The sequence below is a fragment of the Halichoerus grypus genome, chromosome 7 (genome assembly GCF_964656455.1).
Source record: "Halichoerus grypus chromosome 7, mHalGry1.hap1.1, whole genome shotgun sequence".
Classification (NCBI taxonomy): Eukaryota; Metazoa; Chordata; class Mammalia; order Carnivora; family Phocidae; genus Halichoerus; species Halichoerus grypus.
In genome coordinates this window covers 10,991,131-11,005,751 of record NC_135718.1, presented here as the reverse complement: position 1 = coordinate 11,005,751, position 14,621 = coordinate 10,991,131, and the positions used below count along the sequence as shown (strand labels likewise).

General features: G+C 48.2%; 1 protein-coding gene across 2 annotated transcripts in view; it reads left to right on the top strand.

Annotated features, from left to right (window-relative positions):
• The window catches only part of PLPP4 (phospholipid phosphatase 4), a 117,869-nt gene that overhangs the window by 37,595 nt on the left and 65,653 nt on the right, over positions 1-14,621 (top strand). For both annotated transcript variants that reach the window (XM_036080916.2, XM_036080917.2), the window contains exon 2: positions 5,941-6,049. In XM_036080916.2, coding sequence (XP_035936809.1) covers positions 5,941-6,049 — 109 coding nt within the window. The remainder of the gene's footprint in view (positions 1-5,940; positions 6,050-14,621) is intronic.

Sequence of the window (14,621 nt, the reverse complement as noted above, 5' to 3'; positions counted from 1 at the left end):
GGCTTGGTTTTATTCGTGCTGCCTATTCTTGGTCCTTTCTCTTCCTTCCTGGAGCTGGGTAGATCGATGACATTTCCAGGCTTGGCCCACATATTTCCACCACTGTCCCATCCCCTCATGTTCAGGAGGGCGGGGCCAAGAGGTACAGGCCCTGACACCCCATCTTCACCCCCTTGGCGAGGAGGGATTCCTACCCTGGGGTTATGGGGATGGCCATACATGACACTTAAGATGGGACAGAGAGATCGATAGCAGTTTGTTAGTCACATATACTCACAGCAGGGGAGGAGGACACCGCCTGCTGGGCAGGGCTAGAAGTAGGGCAGAGCGAATCTGCAGGGCCTGTGGGAGGCAGGCTGTGTAGTACCAGGAGGGTGGGGTGTCCCTGGTTCCTGCAGAAGGATGTGATTGGTCTGTTCATGGGCTGGCAGGGGATAGAAACCCAATACTCAAGGATAAGCAGAAATTGCACCTGGTCCCTTGATCAGGAGGATTGTTTGGTGGGGGGACCTTACCTGAGGGAGCGGAGCGGGGCAGGGAGCTTGTGGTCAGGCTGTTTGAAGTCCGTGTGGTTTCAGAGGTTGGGGCAGGACACAATATTGGGCTGTAATTTTAGGCTTTCCCCCCACCAGGGTGAGAACACATGCCCGTGCCCTTCTAAGCACTTCACATTGTTACCTGTTTAGTATTTGTACCAGCCTTCTGAGGTAGGTGTTCTTGTCAGCATTACTTGGCAGAGTCAGGAGGCCAAGGCCCAGGAAGGGACGTGCCTTGCCCAGCGTCAGGCAGCCAGTAAGGGAGAGTGGAAATCCAACCCAGGCTGCCTCTCCAGAGTCTGTGCCCTCACAGTTGGAAGGGCATGAGGATTGGAGCCAGGCTCTGCCTGTGCCTTGGCCCCAGGGGGCAGTCGCCCTCGCTCAACCTGCCTTCTCATCCTTTGTGAGGCTGCTGCAGAGAAGAGAGAGCATCCCCAGGCTGGGGTGGGGGCTCTGGGAGCCGTTCCTCGTCTGGTCCAGGGCTGGTCTCCTGGATGCCGTTCTCCCCAGTGCAGGTGAGCTGCAGGTGTCTTTGCTATGGGGGCACCTGCTTCTCCAAGGGGCAGGGAGGAAGGGGCTGGCGGGAGCAACGTCTCGGGGGCTTCACTTCTCTCATGATTTCTGCCCTTCCCTCCTTCCCAACAAACGTCAAACTGCTCTCTGCAAGAATCTGATCGCAGCCTTCACACTGACTGAGAACTGAGATCCCCATGTTGCATTTCCCAAGAGTAAGGCTGTGTTTCTAATTGTGGAAAATGGTATCTCTTATTAAAATAATTGCAGATGGCTTTACACCGGTGGGCAGTGCATGCATGTGTGTGTGTGTGTGTGTGTATTTGCATGTTCTTTCCTTAAAGTTCCAGAGTATGTGCTCAGAAGGATGTGGGATAGTGGACATTCCGTAGCACATAGAGCTGTGATGACTCAGGCAAGAGACACTTTGCTTTGTGGCCTCAGTGCCCCCATCTCTAAAATGGGGATAACAGCAATTACTATCTCATAGGGCTCTTATGAAGAGTAAACAAGGGATGTTGGAAAGCACCAGGTCAAGGGCACAGCACAAGACGGCTCCAAACGTAATAACTAGCTATTTTTATGAAAACTGTTACTCTTGACTTTGGGGCATCCAATGACCAAACTCAGGAGAAGGCTGTGTGGGGGCAGGTCACTGAGATAATTCGTCAGCGTGTTCTCTCTGTAGCCTCATCTTACCCCTTGCCCAGGACTAAATCCTACACACCTCTTCCCTGTGTAGCAGCTGCCTGTCCCTGACCACTTCCAGAGCCCATTTGCCAGTGTTTTCCCTCCTGCGTGGGAGAGGCCCACTAGGGGGGGACAGGTCAATAGTTCAAGTAAGAAACAGGCTTTACTTTTTGCTTTTGCCTGGAAAACTTCTTTATCACGAGTCTTGTTTCGCCCTCCTGAGCACCGCAAGCTTCAGCAGTGGCTGCCTGGGCCATTGTTGGCTCACAGAATGGCCAAGTGATGAGTGGCAGGTGTTGACATCTTGTCTGATCCTCTTTCCCCGGGCATGCAACCTCACTGCCCCTGGGTTGGGGCTCGGGGGGTGGGGGGCATCCTTCTCAGACCCACATCGTGTCCTCAGCACTGTTCGTGCCCACACTGCAGGAGGAGCATTTGGTTGAGGCTTTCGGTGCCCAGACACCGTGCCAGACCCCAACTTTTCTTACTGCTAATGATAGCAGTAGTATCACTGTCCTGGAAGGTATGGCCATCCTGGGGCGGGGGGAGGGGGGGGTTGAGGATCAGAGAGGTTAAGTGACTTTTCTCAAGCCACCCAGCTGGCAAATGCCAAAGCAGGGATTTACAGCAAGTTTAATGGTCTGGTTAAGTTCATGTTTCAGTACAATCTTGTGTTATTTTTGTCTGGGAGTCAAGGAGGTAGAAATCTGTGCCTAGTATGTGACTGAATTGTTAACCTTACCTTGAGAAAGGTATGTTATCAAGGTCCGTGACTTAAAGATCATTGACAAATTTGTGGAGTCTTTTAGAAGATGATGGGGAGATTCTGGGGCTTTGAGAACTTGACTTTGAGTTAAAAGAGGCATGGGGGACAGAAGCATCATCATTCCTTGCTAGTGTGATGTCAAGATGGGCCATTCTTCTGGGTTCCTAACTCTGGGCTGAATCTGTTGGCACATTCAGGACATGAACAGTGATAGAGACACATTCCATAACATTTCCGGGGGTCAGGGTCCTCATAAGCGGCTCTAGGTTGGAGGCCATCTCATGGGTCCAACTACTGGAACACTCCTAACCTGACATCTCCTCAAAGCAGAGTGGGCTGATGATCTCTGTAGACGGCACTCTGATACCTGTAACAGAAGATTCAACATCTCATTCCCCAATCAGTTGGCACTTAGGGTCCCTTGACTATAATCTCCGCAAAAGTGGGGACTCTGTGTGTTTTATTCACCAGGGTTCATGGGGCAATACCTGGCACGTCACGGGCACTCAATTAGGTGTTTGTTGAGTGAATAAACAGTAGGCAAAAATGATGGTCCACTGTCTGTCCCCTGCTGCATTCCTTCCTATATAAGCAGATACTGTAGGCTGCTTAAAGTCAGCTGGGCTGTGAAAACAGGACTGGCCACCAGGAGAGAGAGAGAGAGAGAGAGAGAGGAAGAGAGAGAGAGAGAGGAGATAGGAACCAAGCCTAAGGAGGATTTACACATGATTTTTATGTCCAGCATAAAGTTAGAATAATGTCTTTGAATTTTCACAGTGTATGTTTTCCAAGTTCTTCAAACTACATCATCAGAAAACTAAGGAGAAAACAATAACACTGTTCCTCCTTTGCCAAGAAGAAATTGATATACAGGTAGATTAAGGTAATTGTCAAATTCAAACAGCCAAGAAATGAAAGAAGCATAACTTGGATCCAAATCCAACAGCAAGGTCCCTGACTTTGGGCAGTTAGAATTTTGACAAAAGAAAATTGTATGTTTACTTTAGTAGTAACTCCTTCCTTTTTGCATCAAAACATTTTGACCTGCTTCCATGACCGCAGCAGTGCCAGAGATGATTTTACGGGCTTTGCGGGGTGAGTTGAGATGACACGCGGTGTGAGCCCCCACCTCCACAGGCACGGGGAGGGCACGCTCGCCCCCTCTCACTTGTCCTTCCATCTTCCCTGCCTCGCAGGGGAAGCCCTGGAGGGCGTCCACAGAGAGGGCAGGCGAGGTTCCAAGGCAGCAGCACCAAAGTAGAATTTAATAGCAGTCTTTGGTTTTCATTGTATTTATTTTGACGTTTACCCGCTGTCTATGGAGGGAATGCTGATTTCATAATTAAGCAGTGACATGAAGTTTCTTCTAGGCTTTTAGTTTACAAAGTCTCGAGGAAAGTCACGGTCCGGGAGGAGGGCGGGGGATAAGGCAAAACTGGCCAACTTGGTTCTTCAAAGGCCGAAGCTGGGAAGCACCAGCTTTCCCACCCAAGAGCTGTGTATATCTGGCTATAGTGCTCACATGCATCCCCTGGGGGTCTTGTTAAAAGTGAAGATTGTGATTCAGTAGGTCTGGGCTAGGCCCCAAGATTCTGCATTCCCTGTGAGGCCGATGCCCTGGCCCCTTGCGAATCAAGGTTTGAGCCACAGGTCAGCAGCGTCGGCACCACGGGGCACCTGGCTGGAGATGCCAACTCTCTGGCCCTTCCCGGGACTGGCTGTTTCTGTAGGCACAAGCCCCCCAAGTGGATCCTGGGCACATTCATGTTTGGGGAGTGCTGATCTAACAGCTCTGGGGAGTCCTCATGTGGGCGTAGTGAGCCCCAGTGAACAGGTCATTGGAGCCCATGCCTGACCTCCTCCGTGGAAGTGGGTTTCCATTTCCTGGCTTCCAGACCACCTACAGAGAGCTTGTGGGAGGGGGTTTCCAGGCCTGGGATGTCCTTTCTTGGTAACCACCCTGTATGGTCTCCAGACCTTTCCATTGCACCCCGCATGCCCACCTCTGCTCCCCTTTGCTTTCTGAGACCCAAGTCCTCTGTGCAGGTGCCCCGCTGTCTGGATTCTCAGAGGCAGCCACTGGTGGCTGGAGCGTGGCTGGAGAAGGGACATCTATCTTTCTTGACTCCGCTGCTCCCAGAGGATATAATTTGCTTGATAGATGCATTCTGACTGCAGCTTCTCGGGGTGGGATGTAGAATTGTGCAGAAGGCTGGGTGCACGAGGCTTTAAAAAATAGCCACGAGGGGAGTAACACCTGGGGGACAAGCAAGGTGAGGAGGGACGTGCTCAGCGGTGTGGCTGGCTGCATGGGGAAGGAATGGGGATCAAGGTTCTGGGGTCTCTGAGAGGGGGGCTGTGGGCCCATTACAATGATGACAGCCGGTGGTTGGCATATTGTTATTTTAAAGCCACATCTGTCATCTTAAGCAGCCTTTCTCTGTTGGGACCTTGCTCTATATCCCTGCCAAGAGGGGAGTCCACTCCTCTCTTGAATGTGGGCTGACCTAATGACTCGCATGTCACCAGATGACACCACGAGACCTCCGAGACTAGGTCTGAAAAGACATTCAGCCTCTGCCTGGCTCTCTCGGACCCCCATTCTGAACTGAGTTCGCCAGGTGGAGACCTGGGCCGGAGGGTCAGTCGGACAAAGCAAACCATATCCCTGCAGGCTCTGTCCCCCTGACCCCCCTCCATCCCGTTTTACTCTTGGTGGTGTTTGGTTTCCATCCGCCTGGGTGTTGTGGGCTCCCAGGGTGTGGGAGGGCTTGGGAGGGTGATGAGAGGAGGACGTGGATGCTTAATGCTGTCTGGTTTCTTGGCAGCAGCCCCAGAATTCTCCTTATCCCCCTTTTCCTTCCCTCCCTCCCTTTCTGTCAGTGTTCCTCCTGCCCAACCTTCCGTATTCTCAGGGAGGCTTTTCTTGCTCACTCTGCCCCCTACTGGTGGAGAAGTGTCAGCGTGCCATCGGGGTAAGGGAGGGAAGGGAAGAGCCCAGGGTTCTTTCCCCAGGTGGTGCCAACTGCTCATTCACCTTTGCTCCACGTTGAGCCCATTTCCTTCCCAGAGCTGTGCTGCTGGCTGGCCTTGCCCCAGTCTGAGCCCCCCCCCTCCCCGCCCCATTCTGCCCTTCGGCTCCTAGTTCACTTTGGAACCCTGACTTCTAGGGTCTTTGTAGGTCAGCTTCGCCGCTGTTCTTTTATGCCCAGAATGAGGCTTTGCTGCTGACAGAAGGTTCTACAGAATCTCAGTAATTCTTTCAATCCATCTGTGCCCCCCCCCCCCGCCCCGCCCCTGGGCAGCCTGTTACTACCTTCTCCTTCCCCAGAGGCTGGATTCTCCACTGAGGGCGTGTGGGAGTGGCCTTCTCAGGGACTACAGGCAACAGATGAGCGCTCAAGCCCTTACGCATCTGTCTTTGTTTTGTTTCAGTTTTACGGAGTTTTTGGATCCATTCCAGAGAGTCATCCAGCCAGAAGAGATCTGGCTCTATAAAAATCCTTTGGTGCAATCAGACAACATACCTACCCGCCTCATGTTTGTAAGTACCACAATCTCATGGCTGATTTGACCAGTCTCCCAAGTATGAACCAAATGGGTTTTCATTTCTGCTTTTCTAACCCCTGCTGAAGACCGTGAGCAGTCTGGAAGAAAGAGGAGGTGAGCAGCCCATCACATTGAACTCAATTCCAGATCGTGACGGGCGCCACTTGGTCACTCGAGAGCTAGTAATTGCCTGCCACATTGGAAAGAAAAGGGACCTCCTTACCTGAGCTGGGCCAAGTGGTTTACAGATATTTGCAGTAAAATAAGACCAGAGACCGATTTCCCTGCTCCATCTTCTTCGAGGATAAACCTCAATTTTGCCAAACTCAGGCACCATAAATAGCTCTGTTAACTGCTCTTCTGGTTCTAGCTGGTCAGGTGACCACGGATGAGACCACCTTGTATGACTCAATCCCTGGATAGTGTTTTGTGCCTTTCTGCCTCTCGAATAAATGGGCCAGCGTCCAGATAGCTGGTGGATTATAGTGGCATTACTTCTACCTCTTCACCCTCACCCCATGGCAATCGAGACCTTTTATATTTCACTTCCGATGTGCTGGGCCCTTTGCTGAGAGCTTGAGAAAGAAGGATTATCTCATTGGATCTCATCCAGCATTCCAGTGAGAAAGCTGTCAGTCTTGTCCTCATTTGCAGGTGCAGAATTGCATCCCAGAGAAAGGAGGGAACTTGCCCAGGTCCACACCTAGTGAGCAGCAGAGCCAGGATTCAGATCCAAGCAGCCAGCTCTGAGCCTGGTCTCAGCCATGAGGCTGCCCTGTAGGGTGGGAGCCCAGTGTCCAGGACTCCTTGCGGATGCTGATTGCCTCCTGGGGAATTGCCATCAGGCCTTTCTGTAGCAGAGGAAATATTTAAGCTCCTCTTTGTTACAGAACAGTGATGTGACTTTTGGTTGGCCTGCCTTACAGCTTGAAGTTTATTTCTGTTGACCAGCCATTGTGTCTTGTGCCTCTGGGAACTTAAGTGATTGGGTCAGAGATTTCTTCGAGCACATGAGGAATGTTTTTGCGTTTTGAAGGAAATCCCTCTGATTTTATGTAGGAAATCTTGTTAATTAGTGATGATTGGAAATATCTTTGTGTCTGCAAACATCCCAAAATGCCCAGCACATTACATGAGCTTTGAAGTATTATTTTAATTGCTTTTTTTTTAAAAAGATTTTATTTATTTATTTGACAGAGAGAGAGAGCACAAGTAGGCAGAGGCAGGCAGAGGGAGAGGGAGAAGCAGGCTCTCCGCTGAGCAGGGAGCCCGATGTGGGACTCGATCCCAGGAACCTGGGATCATGACCTGAGCCGAAGGCAGCCGCTTAACCAACTGAGCCACCCAGGCGCCCTTAATTGCTCTTTAATAATTGCTTTTCCACTGGAAACTAAACTGGATTTTTGTAAATTTTAGGGGAATTGAAGAGTTCAGGCATTACCTAACGCTTGAGTATGAAAATGAGACTTTTTCCATTTCTGATGTAACTTAAATCTTCTATAAATCCTAGAAATAAAGGAACTAGCATATGTCTAACTAGTTTACTCCATGGTTTTGAAAGGGGGAAGCTCCTACTTACCACTTAATCCCCCTTCCTCACAGGTTTCACATTTTATGTGCTATAAAACACAATTTGGAGATTAAGGTTCATATGGGATAGTGTGAGAAATTTGTGGCTGTGTCCTAGATTTATGAACAGTGGATTGTTTTGAAGTCTAGATACCAATGCTACAAATATTCTGGCTGCAGACACAAATAGGAGGGGGTGCATTTGCATGTTGGCAGGGGTGGATGCGAGGCAGTAAAGGAGTTATTCAGTGCTGTGATTCTCAGAGAATAGAAGTGTATTCATCCTCAAATTCTGATTCCTACCCTCGAGTCCCCTAATGAGATAAGCTCAACCTTTTGTTTTGTTAATAGTAGTTGATGCATTTCATTCATTTGGTCACAAGATTTCATGCGATTCCATAATAACACAAGGAACGCAGTAGATACATTTATAATACATGTTAACACAAAGCGGAAAAATACTTTGTCACCACATTAATTAGATTTTTTTTCCTCCTGGATTTTAGTAAGAGTTTAATATAAAATATCATTTGTTTGCTTTGATCCTTTAAAACCTTCAGATGTTTATGGAAGACTGTAATAAAGCATGTTTTTATTTTTTTAAACTATGTTGCTTTCCTTAGAAATCTCAAGTTTTGCTACTTAATACATAAACCAAATCCTAGGGTCTCTTTTAGTTTTGGTTGGAATGTTTTAATCTAAAGGCAACCTTTTCACCTTTCAAAGCGTTATTGAAAGGCAGATGGTAATAACCCAGATGTCTTTTGACTGGGAAATTAGGCCTCTGGAGGGGTGTTCGTGTGTGTGTGTTTGTGTCTGTATGTATGGGTGTGCACGTGTGCATTTTAGAGTAGCCACTTGTTCAGATCAGAATGGTAGGGGATTGAGTTTAACAGAGTGAATGGTGATCGCATCACCATGAAGCGCCCCCTCATTTGTTTTGCCTTTGGCACTTTCAGTGAAGATGACTCTGTTTGTCAACCTGGAAGTTGAATGTAGTTGGGTTGTTTGATTCTGAGAGTTTGTTTCCGTTGATGACTCTGGGTTCCCGTTGAGCAGAGGGACAGGCTGAGAAGTCTTTTTACATATACTGAGTCTTGGATTCGCATTTCCTGGATGTTCGCAGACCATTAGCTGCCTTTATGGAAGCCTGCTCCCTTATTCGAAAGATGTCATGGTTCCTTCCTGAGTGTGTGGGGTTTATCGTAGCATTTTTGAAAATCTACTTTTTGGTGTAGGAAGACTTTGTGCTGGTTTTTGCTTTTTAGTATATTCTTTTTGCTGTCTTAGTAGTTGTGTCTTTGTACATTCAGAGAACACTTCCAGGAGCCTGCTGTGGGTAAGGAAAGCCATAGGAGCTTCAGGTGATGGGAAGTCAAATCAGGCCTGGGTGGGGGGATATCCTTAGGGGTCCTGTAGGCTCCTCGGGGAGATGGCACTCTAAAGAGAAACAGAATCTAGGAAGGGCTAGAGGCTCGGGTAAACTTGTAGGGAGATTCATCATCACCATCATCACCACCATCATCATCACCATCACCCCTATTGTCGCCACCATATTCATCACCATCACCACCATCATCATCATCATCATCACCATCACCACCACCATCACCACCATCATCATCATCCTCACCATCATCATCATCCTCACCATCACCATCATCACCACCATCATCATCACCATCATCTTCACCATCACCATCATCACCACCATCATCACCACCACCACCATCATCACCATCACCACCATCATCATCACCATCATCACCACCACCATCATCATCCTCACCATCACCATCATCAGCACCATCATCATCACCATCACCACTATCATCATCATCATCATCATGGCAGTAACAACAAAAACCAACATCTCTTGAATACAGGAATTGTGCTCGCCACTTTACAGTGGCATCTCAGATAATCCTTCTCACCATCTGTTGAGGTCAGCACTTTTGTAATCCCATAATTTCAATGGAGAAAATGAAACTGCAGTGAGATTTAGCAACTTGTCCAAGGTTATACAACCACCAGTTCCTGGACCCGGATCTGAATGCCAGCTGCCAGAGGGTGGACCCTCACAGACCCATCCAACTGTGATGTTTTGGTGGGGACTCGGGGGATGTGGAGAGGGGGTGAGTAGCGGATCACACATGGAAGAGCTGGTGTGTAAAGGCACAGACACAGGAGAGCAGGGGCCATGTGGGCCCAGTGAACAGGAGTGTGTTGAGAGTATCTGTGTGTGAAGGGGGCAGAGGAAGACAGGGATAGAAGCTGACTGTGGACAGCTTTAGGTTAGTTAGTTATTACTTAACTCAACCAACAGTTACAAAGAACCTGCCTGAGCCAAGCATGGTGCTGGGTGATGGAATGCACAGCTGAACAAGGTACGGTTTCCTGTCTCATGGGGGACACAGACATGAACATGAACTGGATGGTCAAAGACAAGCTCTTGAACAGGTGAACTCAGGTAATGAGTTGAAGGAATGATTGGTGTTCCCCAATTGCTCTGCTTGGCTTAAAAAAAAACAAATCTACCCAAGACCCATCCTTTGTCCTGGCCACAACAAGTCCAGGAAATTTACTTCTGTAGAATATTATTGATATCATGTTGATTTGATAATAGGGTTTCCTATTTTAGTAGAGGATGCTTCTAAGGAAGACAAAGTCAATTTTGCGGGGAGGAGGGAAGGAAAAGAGACAAAGCTGGCCTCGTGATAGACAGTTTAATTTTTAGACTTTTTGGTAAAGTCTTAGACAGCTCTTTTCTCTGTGATGGGCTGTCATTGTTTACCCACAGCAGGGCCTTTTCAGCTGTCTGCACTGCTCATCCTGAGTTGTCTCAATAAGCACTTTTTAGCACACCTTTCTGTCAAATGCCAGAAATTAAGGCACTTTGCGCCCATTGTTTGTCTGATATGAATGAACTCCAGTGACAAGTTCTTCCCTAGCTGACATCCTAACATCAGGGTGCTCTGGCTTGGACCCCTTTGCTTGTTAAAAGTTCTTGGTATACTTATGCCCCTCCCACTTCAGACACGCTAGTCTGACTTTGTCATTTTCCAGAAGCATCCTGGCAGCACAGTGCCTTGCATCAGCGCCCTGGGTGACCCACCTTCGGGTGCAGCAGCGGCTGGGGACTGACAGCACTTCCCATGTTGGTTTCATTGGCCGATGCACAAGGCAGGTCCTTGGTGGAGATGTCAGTCATGTAGGGAATGGCAGGGAGCCCAGGCAAATGAGGCTTTTCCCCATCCCTGACCTCCTCCCTGACTGCTCAGACCTAAGGGCATAGTGGGCTGGAACTTAAAACACTTTATTTCCAATGTCTGGTCTCAGGATCCTGGTTCTTCTTTACTGGGGGGGTCATTTGTTCAGTTTTTTCCTGGGAAATAATGACATTGTAGCCAACAGCCAGCATTCACTGGATGCTAACTCTATTGGACTCTCTGGGTGGGCAGGTTCCAGAGCAGACTGCCTGAGATCAACTTTCTAGCGATGTGGCTTGGCGGAATCACCTCTCCTCTCACTGCCTCCGTTTCCTTATATATAAAAAGAGGCTTTGATAACATTTCCCTCTCCCTCCTACGCTGCTGAGAGCATCAAATGGGGTGATAGGCTTACAGTGCCTTGCTTAGTGTTTGGGGCATACGAGACATTCAGTAGCTGCTGGTGAATTCAAATCTTAGCAACGATATTTGTTATGGATGTTATTATACCCCGTCTTATGGATGAGAAAACTGAGACTCAAAGGGGAAGAGATGGAGTGACTTGCTCATGGTCACAGAGCTGGTAAGTGTCAGAGCTGGAGCTTGAACCTGGTTTTCCTTAATCTGAGTCTGTTCCCTTCTGCAGAGCACAGAGCATAGCATTGTGCAAAGCCAGCCATGTACCAGATCCTGCCTGATGATTTATATATTATCTTGATATTTGGGTTGTGTGGAGTACAATTAATCAGTAGCTTACAAAATGTTCTTTAATGCAAGAATGAGCTCAGCCTCAGTTTCCCCATCTGGAAGATGAGGCATTTGGGCTTAGGTGATCCCTGTGATTCAAGACTCCAGCCCAGGCAGCATGGCAGCCCAGGTTGTGGGGGGATGTGTGTCCTGGGCCCACCAGGTGCATGCCTTTGGGAATTCACTTATCGCTCTGAGTTCTAGTTTTGTGAGCTATGCAAGGAGGATAATGTTTCCCCCGACAGAATAGTTAGAAGATTGGACAAATGTGAGGAACGCCCTTCACACATAGTAGGTGCTTAATCCATGACAGCTGCCACTGACATTTCTATGACTTATTCATGCTCCTGGGTACGAGCCCCCTTACTTCCTCCTTCATCTCTAGAGAAAAGGCATTTACCATGTTTTATTAATGCTTCTTACTTCTAAGGTGAGAACTGCTCTAACACCATGGTTAAAAGCATAGAGCTTGATTTAAACAGTCTGGGTACAAATCTTCACTTTATCACTTATTAGCTGTGTGACTTTCAGCAGGTTGTTTAACCTCTCTGTGCCTTAGTTTCTCATCCATAGAGTAAGGATGTCTAAGTGTGTTAATCTGCCTCAAGTGCCTAGAACAGACCATGGCCCTTGGTAAGTTTTCAGAACATGTTAACCCTGCTTATCTAATTTATGTATGCATACTGAGCAGCCCTGTTCTCATAACTAGTGAGGGAAGCTCAAACCTGAAGAGAGTTCAGTCTGTCCCCTGCATCCCGCCACAGTGATTGGCTGGAACTCATTGTTCTTGTCTCAGGTCCCATTTAATAAGCACTAATGGGCTCGTTCCCAGGATTTTCAAGAAAATTTTTAAGCCATGGAAAAATGAACCTGAGGGAAAACAGTCCCGGGGAAATTTTCCTGCCCCTTTTTGTCCTCCATATCCACATCTGTTTGGAAGTAGAAGTAATCACTCCCCCCTCCCCCCACCTCTTGTGTCTCTATGTCCATCTTGACCCCTGTGGCCTCGGGCGGCAGAAGAGCTGCCGCTAAAGGCTTGCGTGGGAATTGTGGGAGGGGTGTACACCAGGCGTAATTCAGTCTGGTTTGCCAGGTGAAAGGGGGATTCATTTCTCTTTTCCTCAGTTCCAAGGTGCTTTTGCCCAGAAGGAAGTTGTTTTCCTAATGTGTTGGCTTCTGGGGCTAATGTCTTAACTCCCATCTTCTTAGTTGGAAAATATTTGTAAAAAGGGGAGCACGTGATCAATGTAAATATGTCTCTGTCTATGCTGATTTGAAGACTGTGCTGTCCAAGGATATGGAAGATCTGTTTTCAGGAAGAAGAAAGGGGATTGGAGCCCAAATGTCGCTAGGATGCGGGGAGGAGAGAAAGATGGCCACACAGTCATGTGCAGACACTTCTGTGGCCTTCTGAGTGGGTGCTTCATCTGATGCATTCCCTCATGTAAAGCTCATGAGCTGGGGAGCCCTGGCCCTCCTGGGTGCCCAACATTGGCCCAGGAAGCAGTTTGTCAGTGGTTCTAGAAAAGAGACCAACGTGCATCTACCTAGGAAAATCCTAGAATGGGTGAAATGAAGTGCATTCTGGTTGGGCTGTCAGAGTGAGGATCTGTTAGAAGCAGGGGAGCTGGGGCAGGGAGCAGTGCTCAGGGAGAGCCCTTGGCTTTCAAGCTGTGAGCCTGGAGCCTCTGGGTAGCCCTAGTGCCTTTTCCAGCCCCTCCTCGTGGGCCTGGAGATGTCATCGCCCCCTGGTATCTCTGTCTTCTCTTGGTTGGTACACTCCTGCTCAGGATCTCCTGTAGGCAGTCTCTGAGGTCGGGAAAATCACATCTCTTCTGGGGTTTTATTCAGTCTAACCTTAGAGTACCTCATCTGGGATTGTCTTGTAATGTTTCCTTCAGTTTCGCGTTGTTCTCATCTTTGACTGTCAGTGGGGTTATTGTGGTGCTGTTCACTGCTCAGTGAGCTGCTTTCCCCTGTTGGGGAGTGTGTGGCCTGCTCTGCATGCCTGAAGTGAGAGGAAACAAGGAGCTGGGGGCTTTTGTGACCTTAACCATAACTTTGGACGTCAGCAAGCAAGGGCTTCAGTCATCACTCTTTCAACACTGAATGTGTGAATCAAAACTCTGACCCAGTGTTTCTCAGTCACCAGCATCAGTATCATTTGAGACACTTGTTTACAAAATGTAGATTCTCAGACATGTCCTGTGAGTATACTTGAGGGACTCAGCATTGTAACAAGCTCAACTGTTATTCAAGGGTGAGAGCCACCCAGGAACTCATGGGAACTTCTGCAGATTTGCTGTAACTCTTTACTCCACAAGTGAGTCTTGCCTTTTGCAGTCACCTCTGGGGAAATCCTCTGCTCCAGTTGTGAATCTCCTCTCATACAGCTGCCCTTAGACTTGTTGTATTCTTGCGAATGCCCTCCATGGTGATAGGACTTGCTCATTTGGTGTTTAAACAGCTAATTGATTCAGGGCCACAGCTGATAAGGAGGCTCATCAAGCTGGTGACTACCATTGTGGTGGGAAAGAGACTGGCCAGTAAGGAGAGGGGTTTTCTCATGTCTCATGAACTGCCTCTAAGGACAGTTCCCGAAGAGGAGACCCCAAGATGTGCTGAGCTCTGGCAGCCTGGTTGTAGCAAGAATGTAGAACATCTCCAGTCATTTTGAAAGCCCATGTTCATTTCGGTGATTTCTGTGTTTATAACAGAAAAGTGTCTTCCAGCAGTGCCTTAGCCCGATTAGAAAGCCCCTTCCCACAAAATGGCATTGCATTAGAGTACAGGTGGAGATTTCCAAAAGTGTGAGCAATAGTTACCATACCCCACCCTTCCCACCACTGTCTATTAGGCCAGTTGTGGATTTGCAAGATATTTAGTCCCTTCCGATATTGTAATACCTGAGATGTTATAATCATAAGGAAGTAACTGAAATACTTTTTTCTTGGTTGCTAGAATGTCAAAAACAACTTACTAATTGTAGAATGCTGAATAAAGGCTAGATATGGCAGGCAGAAAACCTGGTCTCTAAAGCCT